The 20,252-nt window shown below is 47.4% G+C and overlaps 1 protein-coding gene across 4 annotated transcripts in view; it reads left to right on the top strand.

Annotated features, from left to right (window-relative positions):
- The window catches only part of MAP7D2 (MAP7 domain containing 2), an 85,386-nt gene that overhangs the window by 30,356 nt on the left and 34,778 nt on the right, over positions 1-20,252 (top strand). For all 4 annotated transcript variants that reach the window (XM_054581201.1, XM_054581202.1, XM_054581200.1 and 1 more), the window contains exons 2-4: positions 12,004-12,081; positions 13,186-13,349; positions 19,625-19,817. In XM_054581201.1, coding sequence (XP_054437176.1) covers positions 12,004-12,081; positions 13,186-13,349; positions 19,625-19,817 — 435 coding nt within the window. The remainder of the gene's footprint in view (positions 1-12,003; positions 12,082-13,185; positions 13,350-19,624; positions 19,818-20,252) is intronic.

The raw sequence follows: 20,252 nt of genomic DNA, 5'->3' as shown, positions 1-20,252 counted from the left end.
CTTGGAAAGCAGGGTGTAAAGATCAGGGGGGATCGGGGTCTAATTCTAGACTGTAGTAGTAGCCATGGTGGGGAAGGTGGTGATACTGTAGATACTGATGAACGCTAATACTTTCTTTCTGAGCGCTTAATATGCCCTGAGCACTTGTATTTACATTCCTGTTGAAGAGCCATGTCTAAACCAACGATGACGATGATGATGCCATTATCTAATATTTATTAAGCATTTAATATGTGCTAAGAGCTTTCGATATAATTTTCTTCAATCTTCCCATTAGAACACTGATACTACTATTATGCCTATTTAACAGATGAGAAAGTTGAGGCCTAGATGCTTCCCCAGTGGTCATTCTGTTAGTGTTTGCTGATCAGGGATTCAGCAGAGCTCAGGCTGAGCCCACTTTTTTACCATGCTCCTCCATGCACGCCAGCAAGAATAGCTCCTCGTCTCTGGACATCGAGATCCCTAGTCATTTAGGTTCCCTTCCTCCCCTCTCATAATTGACTTGATTCCATCAGCTCACGTGTCAGCCAGACTGTGACTTTGGGCAGATTTCTTAACCTCTTGGACTCTCATCTTCCTCATCTGTAAACAGGAGGTGCCTCCCACCTCCTAGGATTATTGTGAACATTAAATACATTTGGAGAGCGTAATGCTCGGCCAGAAATAGATAGTTAACAAATGGTACCTTTAGAGAAAGACAGTCTGGCCCATGAATATGTGTACAGTTGCCCCAACTGGGCACAGTTGAAGTTTATAACTTGGCATGCTTTTATTTGGTTCTAGGGGAGCTTATCTGAGTTGCTGATGCAGGAATTCCTGGGATGAGTGGGGGGGGGGGGGGGAGAGAGAGGGTGTGTGTGTGTGTGTGTGTGTATAATTAAGTGATTTACTGTGTGAAATGGTAAAGAACAGTGTGGTCATAGCCTCCACCTTTACAGTGAGTATGAAATGTCATCTGTGTATTCTTTCTTCGTAAGACATTATCCTGCTAAAGACAGGATCTCTTTTCTACAGATTTACCAGAAGGGGCTTGTGCCTGCATGTGTAGACACAATGACCAGTAACTGATACCCTCGGCCAAAGATGAAAAATCAAGGGGACTCATCCCTGTTCTAATATAATTTGTATGGAACAGGAATGCCTGCCCTGGATTTATCCTGGCAGTGTTTTGAGCACTGTATCTGATCGCCCATTAGGAAAGGTAACATGCTTGGTCTTCGGATATGTGTGCAGGAGACCTCAGTGGTGGAAGACAAAGAACAGCAAATAAGAACGGGGGCGGGGGGGGGGGGGCTAGAGCAGCTAACGCGGACTAGCTCAGCTTGTGGAGCTCCCGCTGTGTGACAGATGCAGCAAAGCAGTGCCCGTGATCTCTCCTACCCTGCCTGCAACTCAGACAGGCACTACCAATACCTCCCTTTTCCAGGAGGGGAGACTGGGAGCAGACCTGCTGGTGCACCGCCTCCCAGTCACCCAGTACAGAGGGTTTTGTGACAGATTGGTTGAAGATTACGAGCCCTAGTCCAGGACAAAGAGGAGGAGATCCATTCTCGTTATTGTTTGACCTTGATGTGAAACCACTATGGTCTTCGTGATTATTTGGACTTACTCAGTTCGAAAGTAAAAACAAAAACCCATAACAAAAACTGGTCGTTGTCCTAGTAGGCAGTTGTGATTTAAGAGAATCATTTAGGAATCATTTGAGTCATTTAGTAATATCCTTATCACATCTGCATTTTTCTTACCATGCTCCTCCATGCACGCCAGCAAGAATAGCTCCTAGTCTCTGGACATCGAGATCCTTAGTCATTTAGGTTCCCCTCCTCCCCTATCATAATTGGGGAAAATGTTATTCAGGTGTTTTAAAGGAAACCTGCAGGAATTTAGCAAGCATATTTTACAGAAACATAATAAAAGTATAGATTTGTGTATATTCTTATGTACTTCCCTATTTCTCCACTTCCTCCTTTCTAAGGACTCTGTTATCTGTATACATATTTTTAATGTATTTTGATACCTGGGTTATAGCAGGTGAGAAATGGATTAGATCAGCATTTCTCAAATTGTGGTTCTTAGACCAGTAACAATAGCACCAACTGGGAACTTAATAGAAATGCAGATTCTTGGCCCCACCCCAGATACGCTGCCTAAGAAACTGGGTGCGCAGCGGGGGGGGGGGGGCTGCGGAGCCCAGCAGCCTGTTTTAACAAGCCCTCCAGGGGATTTTTGTGATATATGCTAAAGTTTGAGAATCACTGGATTAGTGTCCCCGCCCAAATTCTCAGCTGAGATATTAAGCTCTTGGGAGAAATGGCATCTTCCAAAGACACAAATTGCAGTTGAAGCCACCTAGTTCATCTCTTATCAGATACAGAAAATGGAATAAATGGCCCCTGAAGGGTGTCTGTAACCCTACAATGTAAAATAAACATCCCAGCCCTGATCAGTGTGGTTGGACGTTGTCCTGCAAAGTGAAAGGTGGCCAGTTTGATTCCCTGTCAGGGCATATGCCTGCATTGCAGGTTCGGTCCCCAGACAGGGGGCATGCAAGAAGCAACCATAGATGTTTCTCTCTCACATCGATGTTTCGCTCCCTTTCTCCCTCCCTTCCCCTCTCTCTAAAAATAAACAAATAAAATCTCTAAAATAGATATCCAAATTACAGAACCCCATATGATAGCCAAAGAAACACAATTCAGTAGTCACAACAGATTCAAAGCAATTCAGATCTTTACTGGAGATGTGAAAAGTGTCAGGATTGACTTCTAACCTGCAGCTCATTGCCTGGCCCTCTGGCTCCCAATATCACACACACCCCCCATACCTTCTGGGAGTCATTTGAAACCCCTTCCAGCGCTCACCTTTCAGGCATAATTCTCCCTACAGGCAGCCTGCCATGGCTCCTTGTCCTTCGTGTCTCACTTCCTTCTCTCTGGACCCCTCACACGGCCTTTGCTCCCTTTTCCAATGTCAGTAATCAGAGCTGATTCACTTCTTGCCTCCCTGAAACCCTTTCTACCTGAGTTCTCCATCTGTACAAAAGCAACCCAAGAGCTGAGTCACTGTATTGAATGAGCAGAATGGAGGAAGCTGAGAGGATTATGACAGTTCTCTTTCCGGTGGAGAACAGGGAGCAACCATCTTTCTGTCTCAAGCAAGGAGAGCATTGAATTGGAGCTCCTGAGAGCTCTTCCCCCTGAAATTCCATGATTTGGGATTTTGAAAGTGCCAACCATGCATTAAATGTACTTTTCGGGGGGGGGGGGTTTGTCCATTGTTTACCAGTATGATTTTAACAGCATTAAGGGTTGATTTATTAATATTCCCAGAGTGACCTTATTTAGTTAATCTTTTAATCCTCCCCTGAGGATATGTTTTTATTGACTTTAGAGAGAAGGAGAGAGAGAGAAACATTGATATGAGAGAGAAACATGGATGAGTTGCTTCCCTTACATGCCCTGACCGGGAATCGAACCTGCAACCTTTTGGTGTATGGGACAATATTCCAAACAACTGAGCCACCCAGCCAGGGCTCATAGTGCCTTTAGTGGATATGAATTTCATTTTGGAGAAAAATCACCTTGCCAGAGAAGACTCTTCCTCTGCTGTTAGTGCTGTTGGTTTTTATCGCAGCCCACTGCACTGAAGCGGCCCCCTGAGCTGTGGGTGGACACCAATGGGACCTATTGGCAGCCACGATTTAGCTCCACCAGGAAATAAATTTAAATGGAACATTTACTGACCCCGTGCAGTTTTAATTGGTTTTGAGATTTTAATTGAAAATATGAGGCAGGAATATGTGATGCTTTCTGAACAAAAACAATATACTTGCATGCAAAGATGAAAAAGGTTTTGGATTCTGTCTTATTGATTTTCAGCTCCCACTGGTAGCACTGAAGTTCAATGAGATTTCAGGCTTTGACAATTATTCTCTAGCACATTTTTGCGTATACCATTACCCCTTCCTGGAATTTCCACCTCCCTGCCCTTTATTGATCTGAATCTGATCCTGTCTCCCCGCCGCCCCTCTCCCAGAGAGCGGCAGAGTCTAGGAGAAATCACAACCAATTAAAGAGTCAGAGAGAGAATGAGAGTCCTTCCACTTAATATGACATTGGTTTGGCCACTCGACCTTTTTGAGTGTGTTTCTTTAATCTCCAAATATAACCCCCCCTAAAAATAATGCCCACTAACATTTAATGAGCATTTATTATAAGTTCTTCACATACATAATTTCATGTAATCACAGTAACTTTATCACCACACATTATCATTTATTGGCAGTTTTTTCATCCCCTGCCCCCCTTTTTAACAGTAGCAGAATAATTTATTTTTCTTTCAACTTGCCAACATTCATTTTTGCTCCCCAGTTTTATAAAATATAATAATAAAGCTCTTGAGATTATGTGGCAAAGACACTTTACGGGGATATGTAATTTTTGCACTCAAATGAACCACATGCCTTTGCATTCTACTAAAAATGCTCTGTTGGATCACAAGCTATAAGGGGAACGCAAATCAAAACCACAATGAGATACCACCTGTCACCTGTTAGAATGGCTGTTATCAGTAAGACAAGAAATAGCTAGTGTCGGTGAAGATCTGGAGAAAAGGAACCCTCATGTACTCTTGGTGGGAGTGTAAACTGGTACAGTCACTGTGCCAAAGAGTCTGGGGGTTCCTCAAAAAATTAAAAATAGAGCCCTCATATGATCCAGCAACCCCTCTTCTGGATATATACCCAAAAATTTTGAAAAAACTTCTTAGTAAAAATATATGCATCCCTGTGTTCTTTGAAGTAGACACACACACACACACACACACACACACACGATAGAATACTATTCAGCTATTAAGAAGATGAACTATTGCCATTTGTGAAAACATAGATGGGTCTTCAGAATATTATGCTAAGTGAAGTAAGTCAGATGGAGAAGGACAAGAATCATGATTTCACTCATATGTGGGATATAAAACAAAAAGCAACAAACAAAAAAAAACCATGTAGATACAGACAACAGAATGGTGGTTACCGAAGGGAAGGCGGGGTGAAATATATTTTGACAGAAGAACACTAGACTGGGGGATGAGCACACAATAGAGTACAGACATCATATTATAAAGTTATATACTTGAAGTTTATATAATTTTATTAACCAGTGTTACTCCAATAAATTTACTTTTAAAACTGCTTTCTTGAAACCGGATCTATCATCCGGATACTTGAGAGGAAAAAGTAAAACTGGTGACTTGGGGGACTTGGAAGAAGGCCACAAACGGGATTAACTCCATCAGAAACTCCAGGCGCCATGCAGCAGCCTGGGGCTGCGAGCCCTCCAGGCAGCTCTGGGGCAGCTCCAGCGGGAGGAGCAGGCCGAGGATTGTGTTCGGTCCTGCTGCTGCACGTCAGCGGGGCCGGGAGGCTTTGAGAGCACCGATGCCCTGGCCACACCTGAACTCTAAGTTTCAAAGCTCCCAAGTGATTCCACTGTGTGGCCACAGTTCAAAAGCAGTGGTCTCCCTGCACTTAGGCAGATCGATCATCACAGCTAGCATTGGACTTCCCATTTGATGAGCCCTTCATTCTGGTCCCTTTTCTTTTTTCGGGACTTTGCAGTTACACGGATGTGAGTATGACTGGGAAGAGTCCTTTAAGATTCATTCAATGCAATTAATTTCGAGAAGTCGAACACAGCTGACTTCCCCTGAAAACTTTGTTTCGCTAATGGTTATTACCAGTACCATGAATAATTGACTAATATCATCTTATTAATATTCTAGTGGGAGAGTGCCTCTGACTAATAAAATTCGTTTTCAAATTAGTTTTTAAAAGTGTGTTGCTGCAGCCCAAGGACAACGAACGGGAAGTTATTCCAACAAGAGCAAATCAGTGAAGTAGGGAGTTTTATACTGTTCTGTTAACACAGAAGAGCCGTTCAGCAGCTCAGTTCCCCCACTTCATTCTCATTTCCTGCAGGGCGGACTGCCCAGGAGAAGGCCCCCATTTCAGGAGGGCACATCACCTCCGTGCTGTTGTCCTGGGAAGCAAGACTGCATCAGGGATGGGGCAGGGGTGCCTCTGACATGGGTGCTCCCTGTCCTTCTGGGTAGGACATCTCCTCTCCTCCCTCCCTCTTTTTTTTTCTTCCCCCTTTTTGTCTTTGAATCCCTCCCAGGCCTTCACACCTGGGCCAGATTTCTTTTTAAGTAATCTTTCTATGTTAAGGCCGCTGTAGATTCATACACAGTTATAAGCAATAGTATGGACAGACACTGTGCACCCGTCACGCAGTTTGCCCCAGCGGCGCTAATTGGCAGCGCTGTAGCGCACTGTCACGGCCAGGGTGCCGACACAGTGCGGTCAAGGGGAGGACGCGTCCATCACCAGAGGGGCCCATCACGACGCCCGTGTATGACGCCTCTTCCCTGCCCCCTGGCAAGCACCATTCTCCATCTGTTCCCATGGGGTTCAAAGTTAAAGCTGCGAGTCTGGTTTAATAAAAGACAGACGGTAAGTGTGCACGTACAATATAAGGGACAAGGGGCAAAAGACAAGTAGGTATGAAAACTAAATACTTGAGGACTGTGGGCCATATGGAAAGAAGGCTTCCTTTTGGAACCAAATTCAGCATCAATTCTTGAGTACACCGTGTGTGTAGAGGACATCTCCTGGTATTGTTAGTGCTCAGGTACTAAGGTCACTTGCTCTGGGTCTGTTAATCATCATCCACCTCGATTCCTCCAGCCGTGCTGCTGTGGTGGTAATAACTAGTCAAGTCTGTGGCCCCTAACAAATAGGAGCTGTCTGGTTTGTGCTGCACCCCTTCTTCCCTTGGGACAAGCCCAGGGCCTCCCAGCGGGGGCCCCTGGAGGGTCATCAAGAGTCATAGGTGGAAGTTGGAGATGTGAGTGAATTATTTGGCTTCTCTTCAAATGGATATTCTGGGACTGTTTGCTTGACCATTTTTTTTAATTGAGGTGACATTAGTTAATAACCTTATAGAAGTTTATAGGAGTTTCAGGTATACAATATTATAATTTAATATGCGTATACACTGTAATGTGCTCATGACCAAAAGTCTAGTTTCCATCCATCGCCATATAATTGACCCCCTTTATCCATTTCACCCTCTCTCCACCCCTTTTTGCCCTCAAGTTCCATCCGTATTGTCCCAAATGGAAGTATTTCATATTTTTTATGGCCAAGTAGTATTCCATTGCATACAAATACCACATCTTCTGTACCCATTCATCTGTGGAGGAACACAGGCTGTTTCCAGATCTCGGTTATTGTTAGTAATGCTTCAGTGAACATACGGGTACTTGTTCAAAAAGATTCATATCTTTTTGAATTAATGTTTCCATATTCTTTGGATAAATACCCAGGAGTAGGATTGCTACACAGTAGTTCTATTCTTAGTTTTTTGAGAAGCCTTCAAACTATTTGTTTTTTTTATAGTGACTGCACCAATTCAAAATCCCACCAGCAGTGCGCAAGGGTTCCATTTTCTCCACATTGTCTCCAACATTTCCTGTCTTTTTCATAATAGCCATTCTGACAGGTGTGAGGTGATACCTCGTTGTGGTTTTGTGATTTGCATTCCCCTGATGATTTGTGATGCGGAGCATCGTTTCATACACCCGTTGGCCACCTGTACATCTTCCTTGGAAAAATGTTCAGATCCTCTGCCCATTTTTTGAAATCAGGTTTGATGTTTTGCTGTTGAGTTGTATCAGTTCTTATAACCCTTTATTGAAAATATTTGCAAATAGCTTCTCCCATTTGGTTGGTTGCCTTTTTATTTTGTTGATGGTTTCCTTTCCTGGACAGAAGTTTTTAGTTTCATGTATTTATTTTTGTGTTTATTTTTGTGTTTGTTTCCCTTGTCACTGGGGTGCTTGACAGTTCTTTGAATTAGGGGAGGCAGATGCCGTGTGGAAGGACTAGGTCCTATCCAGCCTTACTCACCCAGCAAAACTCAATCCTGACTGAACTCTGCGAGCTTCCTTATACATGAGTCCCAGAGCAGCTAATCATGAAGGGAGAGAATACAGGACTGAGCCGCCAGGCCACTCCTTCAATGCTGTCCAGTCTGGGAGCCACCAACCACCATGTGGCTAGTGAGTGCCTGAAATGTGCCCCATGTGACTGAGGAACTGAGCTTTTAATTGCATTTAATTCTGATTATCTTAAAGTCACATAGCTGCCCATGGCCCATGGCTGCCATATGACAGCACAGAAACTCCAGGTTTACCCATGTTGGGGTGTTTGAGTCACTCTACCCTCCTCAGTAGGACAAGACAGAAGACTTGCCACAGCTGTCCCCGAGGGTTCTCTGGCTAACCCTCTCCCCAGCATCATCAGCCTCTCTAAAACATCCTTGAGCAAGCATTTCCAAATCATCAGTTTAAGAGGAAACAAATAGTTGGCCTGGGCAGCGGCCACATGCGTGTCCAGCCGGCCCGTGCTTGGCTCACAGTAGTGATTACTGATACTGCTCTAAGGAATTAGACTTGCCCTTCTCTCCAGATTTGCAGGCTCATTCCTGGGACATGGATGGGGTTTGTTGCCTGCCCTGGATACTGCGTCACAGCTCTTCTTCATGGGCACTAAGATCAAGCTGTTACACTCCCTCCTTTGTTGGAGAGCCACATAGGAAAGTGGTGATAGAGAGTGTGGGTCCTGTTGGTGCAGCCACTGGGGAAAAGGAGTATGGAGTTTTCTCCAAAAATTAAAAAAGCAACTCCCTTTTGACCTCATGATTTCACATCTGGGAATTTATCCAAAGAAACCCAAAACACTAATTCGAAAGAGCATAAGCACCCCTGTGTTCACTGCAGCGTTATTTATAATTGCCGAGATATGGAAGCAGCCCAAGTGTCCATCAGTAGATGAGTGGGTAAAACAGCTATGGGGCATTCACACAATGGAATACTACTCAGCCATGAAAAGGAAGAAAATTTTATCCTTTGCAACAGCGTGAGTGGACCTGGAGAACGTTATGCTAAGTGAAATAAGCCAGGCAGAGAAAGACAAATACCATATGATCTCATATGTGGAATCTAATGAGCAAACTGAACTAACAAGAAAAATAGAGACAGACTCATAGATGGAGAGCAGATGACAGCTCAGCAGTGTTGGGGGAGCAGTCAGGGGTGGAGGGATTGAGCAAAAGGGAAAAAGGACTCATGGACAACAGTGTGGTGATTTTGGGCGAAGGGGGTGTAAGGTGACTAAATGGTAATGGAAAAAATACGATAAAAAACATTTTAAAAAATGGGAAAAAATGAAATTAAAAATAAAAAAGAGTGTGGGTCCTGGAGTTAGGCTCTTGCATTGGAATCTGGCTTCTCTGCTTCTGATGGTGGACGTCACACAGCTTAATTAACCTCTCTGTGCCTCCCTTTCTGCACCTATAAGGTGAGGATCATGGCAGTGATCTAAGCAGTATGCTGGTTTCCTAGCAACCACTGTGTTGTCACCTCCTATTATGATGAAACTGATGTTGATGACTCAGAGCATCATGAAGGCTTGGTGGGAAAGAAATGATTTGAAGTCGGCTCTCTTAAAAATGGCTGCGAAGAAGCAGCCTCCGGCCTTCTGTGTCCGCGGAACAGCCAGTGTCCTGTTTGTAAGGCCTCGAGGTAATGTGGCCAGTTTAAAATGTGCCGGGCCCTTTTCCCTCAGTTATTTTTCCTTGTGTTTAAAGAGCACTTTCAGTGGTTCTTAGGCTCTGCCTTAGATATGGGGCAGGTCCATGAACCTGGAGAGGTGCCTGTCCTTCTTGGGAGGATCCAAGTGCCTGTCCAGGGTTCCTGGGCTTCTCTTTGTAGCTCTTCACACAACATATTCTTACTGATCAAATTCTTGTGGTAGAAATGAGTGCCTGAAAGTATTTAGAGAAACCTGGTTTTACCTCCCTGCTCCCCTCCCACTGACTACATGGCCTGTCTTTCAGCACTGTGTGTACCTAGGGGCCACTGGGAGGGGGGCAGGGGACAGTGGCCTGAGCTGGGTGACCCAGAGATGAGTAAGCCACCTTGGCTCAGCAGCCGCGCTCTCTCCAGGGAGACCAAGTTAGAGGAGAACACAACCACCAAGCAGAATGAAATTAGGCTTCCCCCATCACGGGGGAGCACAGAGCATCCTGGGGTCTGGGGAACCTGTGGGGTCTTGAAGGTGGGGGGGTTTAAACAAGCAGGGGCGGTGGGAGAAGGGGCGGTTTCAGGTGGAAGGTGGGTGGGAGATGGGCAGTGCTGAGGTCAAGCTAGGAAGAGTTTCGGGTTCGATGGGGGGGGGCAGTGTTAAGCTGAGAAGTCCGGCCTTGAAATTCTTTTACTGGGGGGAGGGACTTGACGTTCCTGATGGCATCCATGTTGTTGGGAGCACTGTAATGATTAGGAGCTGACCGAAACCAAACATGGGGAGCGGTGCTTGTCAAGGGTTGGTTTTACAGTGCTTGTCTCTTCAGCATCAGTTTCCCCTATCTGTGATCCAGGCTGCAGAAGCAAACGCTGGTGAGGAATCGTGGCAGTCCAGTATTTGTCTCATCCATCCCCGTCCTTGTTGCCATGCCTACCCTGCAGTCCAGGCCTGTAGGCCCCTCCTGGACAGCGCAGGAACCTTCGTGGGAGGGGAGGGGTACAGGTTACCGTGGCAACAGACACCATGAAGTCAGCAATCCAGTTTATCTCATCCATCCCCGTCCTTGTTGCCATGCCTACCCTGCAGTCCAGGCCTGTAGGCCCCTCCTGGACAGTGTAGGAACCTTCATGGGGGGGGGGGGGGCGGGTACAGGTTACCGTGGCAACGGACACCAGGAAGTCAGCGATCCAGTTTATCTCATCCATCCCCATCCTTGTTGCCATGCCTACCCTGCAGTCCAGGCCTGTAGGCCCCTCCTGGACAGTGTAGGAACCTTCGTGGGAGGGGGGTACAGGTTACCGTGGCAACGGACACCAGGAAGTCAGCGGTCCAGTTTATCTCATGCATCCCCGTCCTTGTTGCCATGCCTACCCTGCAGTCCAGGCCTGTAGGCCCCTCCTGGACAATGTAGGGACCTTCATGGGTGGGGGGTACAGGTTACCGTGGCAACGGACACTATGAGGTCAGCGTCTAACATTACCAGAGAGGAAGGCTCAGGAGCTCAGAATATGATGGTTGTGCTACCACTGAAACCAGTTGCTCCTGAATGCTGTGCTGGAACATTATATAAATAATAGTCATGAATGACTGATAGTGGCCTAGTGCTATAAGTTATTTCCCATCCTACAAGGACAGCAAAGGTCATTTCGTTGTTAACTTAAGACAGCCCTTTAGAGTCCTGTAGAAGATGGATAAAATGGCTAACAGGGAGGAGCCCCGGGATGCTTCCCGGACATTTGGGGAGGGGACTGCATTTGTTCCATTTTATTTGTTGTAGATATTTAAGTGACAAACAGGAGAATAAGAGTATACTGCTTCCTTGTGATTCCAAAATACTAAGACTGACATCAGAGCCAACTTAGTAGAACCAGAATCAGTGTTGTGGTTCTCATTGTTCACCTGAGGAGCTTATGTGTGTCCCACAGCCGTTGGCCACCTAGAGACACTAGAATGTTCTCTCTATGTAATAATCATGTCCACTTTCCTGCTTCTCCCCTCCCCTGGGAGCTGGGCTGAGGGAGGCCTGGAGTACTTTTCTATGTAGTGCCAGGGCTCCCTGTCACTATTACACTTTCTGATCCGTGTAGGGTCAGGCCTGGGGACAGAAGACTAGGGAAAGGGCTTGGTTACCGGGGCTGGTGCTGGTGGGTGGGTGTGGCAGCTGTGTGTGTGTGGTGGGTCCTGTGTGGGGGCCATTTGGGGACGGGAGTGATGGGCCAGGCCTCTGAGGACAGAGCGAGGACAATGGGTGATGTGTGCATGTGGCCAGATCCGGGTGTGGGCCCAGCAACCCCCGGCACTCAGCAGGTAGGGAAAGAATGAAGAAACACTTCATTGTGTTTTCTTTCTTGTAGGCATGGATGGGTTTTTAAGATGTGACGAGAGACAACGGCTTGCTAAAGAAAGGCGAGAAGAGAGAGAAAAATGTATTGGTAAGTTGTGCACTTTGGCAGTTTAGGTCCAAGGGAGTGGAGATATGGTGGGGCCTTTCCTCAAGAGCCTTAGAAATCTCTGACTAAATTGCAAGAGAGCTAGGACAATTGTTAGATGAATGTGGAGAATTGGGGGCGAACCCATGCTGCAACTGGTAAGTTCACAATTCTGGAATCCTCGGGACAGTTCCTTCACTCACCTGGCGAACGTGGAACGTGTGCTGTGCTAGAGGCTGTGGATAGCATGCAGAACGGGAGCCAGAGAAGCAGCTGCCACCCCTACCGCTCAGGTGTCCACTGTGTGCACGCACTCAGGCTCTCTAGCTCTCCAGGGCATGTAGGAGGGCCATTTGGGATATTATCGGTGTTAAGGTGGAGAACCCAGTTGAGAAAGGCTGTCTCACCTCTTGCAGGCTTTAGGTGGATACATAGGGCATGTCCCCACAGGATGCTCTGAGGTAGGTAGGTAGTGATTTCCCCCCTGAATTGGGACAAATGAACTTGCAAGTTCTCCTTGGCTGCCTCCTGCTGGTCAGCTCAGGCATTGCACCCTCCAGGGAACCCTGTCCTTACTGGGCCAGGGGGAGTTAAGGTCCCTTTCTTAATTGTTTTGTGGGGAATGCCAATCTTATTCATGTGTTTACCCCCTTGCCTAGCTCGGTGACTGGTGCAAGGTGCATGCACAGTTAACATGTTTTGAATAAACGTGCCTTTACAACTCTCATCTCTTCACCAGTGTATGGCTTACCCAGGGTGACCAGACGAACTGGCGGATAGCAATGACAGTCGTAGCTGCCACGTGTAGGGGCACTTACTGTACACTTCCCATGCATTGTCTCATTTGATCTTCACAGCACCATGATGTTGCAGCTGTGACTGTCCCCATGTCACAGAGGAGGAAACCAAAGAGATTACATGGTTAGCATGCCCGGCGTCACCCAGCTAGTGACAGAGGTGCCAGAACCCCTCATCTCAGTCACTGTAGCCTGACCTCCCACGGGGCTCTTTTTTGGGTCTCACTCTTGCTTCTGTGTTTTTGGTCTTCATCCAAACGGTGCAGAGTGCTTTGGTCATGCCCCCTCTCCTCTGTTTTTCTTCCCCCAGCTGCCCGGGAACAGCAGTTCCTAGAGAAGCAGAAGAGGGCCAAGCTCCAGTATGAAAAGCAAATGGAGGAGCGATGGCGGAAACTGGAGGAGCAGCGGCGCCGGGAGAACCAGAAAAGGGCTGCCGTGGAAGAGAAGAGAAAACAAAAGCTCCGGGAGGATGGGGTAAAGTCCCAGGAACCCCAGGCCATCTGAGCCGCTCATGCAGGGCTTGGTGCTCAGGGCACCCGTGTGTCCTGCCCAGTTTGGTGGTACGAGAGTGATCCACTCCTAAGCTCTCTCCCGGGGGCCCACCATGCCTTCTTTCAGCAGCCTGACACTATACAGTGGGAGCAGAACTAGACTAGGAATAGAGACTTATCTGTTCAACTCAGCTTTTCTTTCATTTCTTTGAAAGATTTTATTTATTTTTAGAGAGAGAGGAAGAAGAAAGAGAGGGAGAGAAACATCCCTGTGTGGTTGCCTCTTGCGCGCCCTCTACCAGGGACCTGGCCCACCACCCAGGCATGTGCCCTGACTGGGAATCGAACCAGCAACTCTTTGGTTCACCGGCTCACATTCAATCCACTGAGCCACACCAGCCAGGTCAATTCAGCTTTTCACTTGCTGTGTGACCTTGAACAAGCCACTTGACCTCTCTGGGCCTTGAATGGCTTGTCTCTGAAGTGAGTGGGTTGGGTTAGGCAGTCTCCAAGGCTTCTTCCAGGCCTAACCATCTCTGACTCAAGGAGTCAGAGGGGATTGTGGATAGGGGCTGGGTGATACAGACCTGGGCGTTCTGCTGGGGGTCTGAGCCTGCAGGGCAGGCATGAGGCTCCAGGAACATCTGTGATGGTAGAAGAGAACTTGATCCTGTTGTTATGCACTGTTGGAAAAATCAAACACTCTACCTTCAAGTCCAAAGATGCTAGTATATTTAAATTTTAATGCAGTTCCTTGCTTTAATCATCCTTTCTCTCCAGTTACCTTTTAAAAAAGAAATGGAATAGTAGTATAATTACCCTTACAGAGTCTTTTATTACTAAACTTTGAAATATATTTAGAAAGTATATTTGGGGTATAGATTTTCTTAACAAGCATATTTTAGGTATGTAGTCATAGCCTTGTATCAGGTGGGGATCATTCTTTATTCATAAGGTATAATGACTCATCATTTAATATGAACAACATAGAAGTTTGTTAATTGCCAACACTATGGGATACAGAAATGTCTCTATAAATTCCATATTTTTTAAGTCCCTGAATCGTTTACATCTTTACCCCTTCCCTTTTTTAAAATTTAAAAACCATGAACATGCACACACACGTGCAATTACATTCATCTTTGCCCACAAAGCACTTGATTACATGGCGATTTCTTTGTTCCTGTTAGCAAATGAAGGTCTAACTAAGCAAGGGCCTTAGCCATGGTTCACTGTTGCTGGCTGCAGCCTGGTCGCTGTGTGGCTTCATCTGCTCCTGATGCAAATCCTGGCTCTGCCACTAGGCGGCTGGTAGCCAGGGGCAAGTTGCTGAGCCCCTCATAACCCTCTACCTGGGTCTCCTCAACCCATAACAGAGGTGATCATAGGGATTAAAGGAGGGGACTTTGTGAAAGTGTCCGGCAAAGCACCTATCACAGTATAGTGCTCAGAAATGTTTGATTCCCTTCAGTGATTTTCGCTGACCTTGGCTATAGCAAGGTCAAGAGGGAGCTACCCAGAAAAGATTATGGTGCAGTCCACAGACTTCAAAAAATAAAAGGCCACAGTGTGCTAGGCCCCTTCAGTGACCTGGGACCGATCTCTCCTTTCACAGCCTGTGTGTGTGTGTCGTGAGTCCCTGGACTCGCCCGTTTTCTTCCTCTCCTCCATTCCTTGACTCACACGGCTTGTCCTCTTCCTCCCTGCGCTCTCCATTGCAGTCCTCACATCCTGCGGGCTCGCTGATTCCAGAGCAAACGTGTTACTCCTGCTTCCACGAAGGGGCACTGTGCAGTCACTGGAGACTCTTCTTGAGCCTGTGACACACCTACGGTGTCACAGGGGTCTGCCTTTGAGGCATTCCCTGTCTGTACTATTTCTCATTGAACAGCAGTGCTGCAGGCATTTTAAATCAAGCTCTCAGGCTCCCGCTCTTGCAGATGAGGGGATGCCATGCCAGATGGTTGGTCCTGATGCAGCTGAATCTGTAGTGGCTGCGCATCTGGCTAATTTTTTATTTGCTTTGTGTGCTCCAAAGGTATGAGGGATGCTACCTGACCCTCATCAGCATAAATACAAGCCGGGCTTGCTTCCCTCTTCTCCACAGACATGCAGGATGCAGGGCAGAGCTGAGAAAGCCAGGCCTCCTGCGGTTATGGAGCAACATAGCAACAACGGGAGGCGGCAGCCTCCCTCTGCCACCTGCTCCCACCCTCAGGGTGCTGGGAGAGCCCAGTGGAGCCTAGGGCCTTGCATACACAGGCCAGCCTGCTGACCACGTTGGCTTCGGCTCTGCCTGTGCACAGTCCCGTTTGGTGTCCTTGTGGGTGATTTTTGGAGCGCATGCACAAGTCCACATGGCCAGCGGCCCCGTGGTTCACTCACTGGAGATCTGTGGGAGGGCTGCTGCCTCCTTGGCACACGGCTGTGGCAGACCTCAGTTCTTTTTGTCACGCTCTGTCTCTGCCACCCAGGGAGAAGCCTCTGCAGGGGTTTATGCCACTGCAGCTCATTTTGCTTCTGTAGCTTATTGGAAAGTGTTCGGGTTGCCCACCAAGTTCTGTCTCTGAGGGTCTGATATTAGGGGCTCACGAAAGGCCCACTGACTGCCCACCTGCCCCCCAGCCCTGTCCCGGCGCCATGCCACTGGTGTTGCCATGGCGTTGCCCTGGGTAACTTCTCACATCTGTATGGGGGCACGTCGGACTCCTGTCTGCCAGCGGAGAAGGGGCAGCACAGACAGCCAGACTTCTGGGGACTTCGAGGGCTGGGAAGGCTGGACGCTGGTCAGGCCTGTCCTCTTAGCAGATCAGGTCTAACTAAGGAGAAGAGGTGGCCCAGTGTCCACTGGAGGCTGCCTTTTCCTCAAGCTGGGTTTCTCCAACTCTGTCATAACCCAACAATCAAGCTTCTGGAACAAGCACTTGTCACCTACCTGGGTTAGGGCTGACAACACAGTGTGATCACTCATTGTCCACTTAGGAAGGATGGCTTCCTGACTAGAGGCCCCAGGAAATGGGATCTGGCAAAGCTGACTCTGTTTCTCATGCTACACTGATAACCAGGAAAAAGACCTCTTTTGAGGAGTAGCTGCATCTCTGTAAGTTACTTTGACACATCACAACTTCTCATACTGTCATTGACTGATACCTAACAAGACCCACCCAGCGAGACTGTAAAAATGACAAATATTTGAACTAAGCCTCAACAAAAACTTCACTAAGCTGAGGGCTGGTCACTCACAGGCACTGGCTGATGTGGGGCCATGGTGACTGCAAGGCCTTTCTGGTCAGAGGTGAGCATTTGTAGAGAGCAAGACCCTCTACAGAGCTCCGCCAAGGGCCATTCAGGGGCTTGTCCAACACTGTCATCGGAACACATGTAGTGAGGACATTGTGTGGGTAGCAGCGCCCAGGCTGGCCCCACTGGACTCCCTTTATACTGCTAGGCCGGCTCAGCGGGTCACCCTGGTCGCGATTCTCCTCTGAGTTCATCCCGAGAGATCTAGAGCTGAAGAGGTCAAAGGTGGGGGTCTCCTTATTTCTTCCTTCTTCTACTAAGGCCCACCCAATAGGGGACGTTCTAGGGACAAGAATCTGCCTTGCCCTTTCTCCATCCTCTATCAGTTGGCATGAGAAGCAGAGCTTGGCAGGAACTGAGGTATGCGGTATGTAACTCTAACATTTATTAATACTCTTCTCCTGATGGATTGAACTTTCTCAAATGCTCCCGCATGCTCAGCCTTTCCTCTAACCAGTGCTTGTGGAGGCGTAGCCCTGGGACCAGCAGCACCAACGTTGCCTGGGACTTTGTCATAAATGCAGATTCTCAGCAGGTTCCACCCGAAACCTGCAGAACCAGAAACTCGGGGGCTGGGGCCTAGCAGCGGCATTCCAACAAGCCCCCCAAGGGTCTGATGCAGGCCCACTCCAGTTGGGGAACCACTGCTCAAACTGCCCTGTCAGTGATCTTCTTCAGAGTCCAGATCAGTTGGCGCTGGCTCAGGATTTACTACGCTATTATTGAGAGTTATGACCTTGTAGACTTGCATGGTCTGCGGATTTGGGTACAAACCCCATTTTCTAGATGAGGAAACGGGTGCCCAAAGATGTTAAACAATTAACTCAAGGTTATAGGGCTAAAAACTGGCAGGCACGGGTGGCATTTCAATCCATATCTCCTGGCTCCAGATCTAGGGTTCTTTCCATTTCATCTCATGAAGGAACAGAAGGGCACTGACCTATGTAATCTAACCTCTAAGAAAAAGTGAAATGAACGAGTTTTGTTTTGATGTCTGAATCACCCCATTCTGACAACTTTGAGTTCTATGAATCCCCTTACCGTAAAGCTTGGTTACTTACTACCTGTTTTTCATCATCTTGCCAAAAGTGGATGACACAAAGTGATTGTGTCTTCTCTCAGGGATGGATTTATTTTCATAAGCCTACTAATGATTCAAAGAAATCAATCTCTAATGGTGGAATTTGCAGCCGCTCAGTGGATTGATGGGAGATGGAGAGGTGTTTTTTTCTAAAAGTAACTGTCCAGTTCAAGAGTAGGTCTGGCTTTGGGTGATCATTCCCTTCTAATCATGCCCCTAGATAAGGTTGGCCCGAGGGCTGTTAGTGTTCTTTCTTCTCATTGATCTCCTAGTTGAGGAGGGTCTACCTTGTGAGGTCCTTCTGATCCTTCTTATAACGGACTCCATATTAAATTTACTCTCAGGTGCAGGGTTTCAAATTAAATCATTGGTTGAAATTCTTTATGTTAAATTCATATAATGAAATACTATTCAGCCCAGTCCCGAGCGACTGTACCTCAAGTGTCAAATAGTCAAGATATACAAATCCTCCCAATGCCCCCAGCTTTTCCCTGACAGACCCCCAGGGTGGGCTCTCAGAATTTAAGGGGACAGGGTTGTTAGGACGCGACTCAGGAAATGTAAACTCACGATTGTAGAGCCTCAGCCAAAAACTAGACCAAATTCAAATCTGATACTCCCAGGAGTTAAAAAAAAAAAAAAAAATCCCCTGTCTGCTCTCAGGTCCCCGGAGAGGCCATCTCTTAGCGAAGGGTCATTCAGAGAGAAATTATCCAGAAGAGGCCGAGATGTGGAGAATGCTCAACTTCTAGGTCCAGGTCCAGGCATCTCCTAAGTGACTTTTCTGTGTTTCTAGTGAGTGAAAAAAGGAAGCCTTTCCCCGATCTTTAAGTCATGGTTACTCAGTTGGTGCTGCCCTAAATTAATTTGGCTTGCTTTTTTAAGCCAGGAGTAAAGAATATCTTTTTATTTTGGAGTCAGGCTAGGATGAGCGCAGTTCCTGGAGCACCTCAGGGTGGGTTTTAAGAGGGCGACAGGGTGTAACTGTTTACCTTGCTTTGGCTTTCTCCGTGGGGAGGCGGGGAGAGCGGTTAGTGTTTGCAGTGTCATTGAGGCGGTGAGGAGTGTAGAACTGGAACTCCAGTGCCAAGGAGATCCTTGCCTGCAGTCAGGCCCAACTTTACGAAAGTGTCAGCAGCGTTAATACAGGAGAGTGCCTTCGATAAATGCTCTGTTGAGAGAGAAGTCTGCTTGTTTTTCTCTTCTGGCCAGAAACTGTTTAGTTCTTCCCCCCCTCCTCCCATCTAACTGTGAGAATGCATAGACACTTTATTTTGTGGCCAGAAGGTTCCCTACTCTTGTCTCTTTTAAATTTTGTCATGTGTAGCATTATTCCCCAAAAAACTGTACAGCAGAAAAGTGTTACAATGTAGAAAACAATCGACCCCCTCCCCCTTTAAGAATTATAAAATGAGAATGGGGCTTTGCAAAATAAGTCCCACAGTCACACAGCACCCCAGAAAGTTAGGCTTAAAGCTATAAAATTGAAAGTATACTTGAATTTAAATGTTCTCAAATCAGAATGTTTTATGCATTTCAAGTAAAGGGCATTCAGTTGGTTCTAGAGGACAATTCCAGTTCTTCTACTAGGTAGGGCAAACCTGGACTTGCAACAGGCCTCAAGGAGTTAATGCTTGTCTAGCATTATTCTTAAACAAATCAGGACCTGGCTGCTGCAGCCTCTCCCGGAGATGAGCTCTTGAGGCTGGGATCAAACCAGCCGCGTTGTGTACTCTCCATCCACTGAGAAGGTTCTGGTGTGGCTGAGAGCACGTGTGCCTTGGGCTTTGGATGCTAAGCAGAGAGCCCCCCTTGGTGACCCACCCCGGAACTGAGTCTGCTGTGTTAATTTCACTCTCCCTTGCGCCACCTGGCAGGAGCGGCTGGAGGCGATGCTGCGCCGGTCCCTGGAGCGCTCCCAGCAGCTGGAGATGAAGAAGCGTTACTCATGGGGAGGATCATCATCATCGGGAGGAGCATCTGGAGGAACGTCAGGAGGAACGTCTGGAGGAACGTCGGGAGGAACATCGGGAGGAGCATCGCAGACCTTCACGGTTGGAGGACGAGATGGTGAGTTTAGGACTGTCCCTGCACTGCGGGGCCTCAGGGCAGGCGGGAGTCCTGAGCCCAGCCTGCAGGGTCTAAGGGGGTGCTTTGTCACAATTGATAGAGACCTTTTTCAGATGCGATGTTTTCAAACTGCCAGGCTGCGGGTGTATGCGTTTCTGGTGAAGGGGATCAGTGCATTCCTTTTGCTAGCAAACAGCAGTCAATACAGTAACTGGGCTGTGAGGTAAAGCAAAAGAAAAGCAAAGAAAAATGAATGCAGAGTCTGGTTAACCCGATCCGCCTGGCAAGCCCTGGGACAGTCTCGTTTCAGGGAAGGTCAATGGCAGGAGGCTAAGCTGCCGCTGCAGCATGACCCGCAAAGGCTGAGCAGCAGTTACCCTCTAAAAAGGGGGCTGGCGGTTTGCCCTCGTCATTATTAATTTTTGTTGCTCTTTC

Source organism: Pteronotus mesoamericanus, unplaced genomic scaffold (assembly GCF_021234165.1).
Source record: "Pteronotus mesoamericanus isolate MK-2021 breed Mesoamerican mustached bat unplaced genomic scaffold, CSHL_Meso_final contig_65, whole genome shotgun sequence".
NCBI lineage: Eukaryota > Metazoa > Chordata > Mammalia > Chiroptera > Mormoopidae > Pteronotus > Pteronotus mesoamericanus.
Note: the sequence above shows the minus strand (reverse complement) of the source record. Positions and strands in the feature narration are given on the sequence as shown.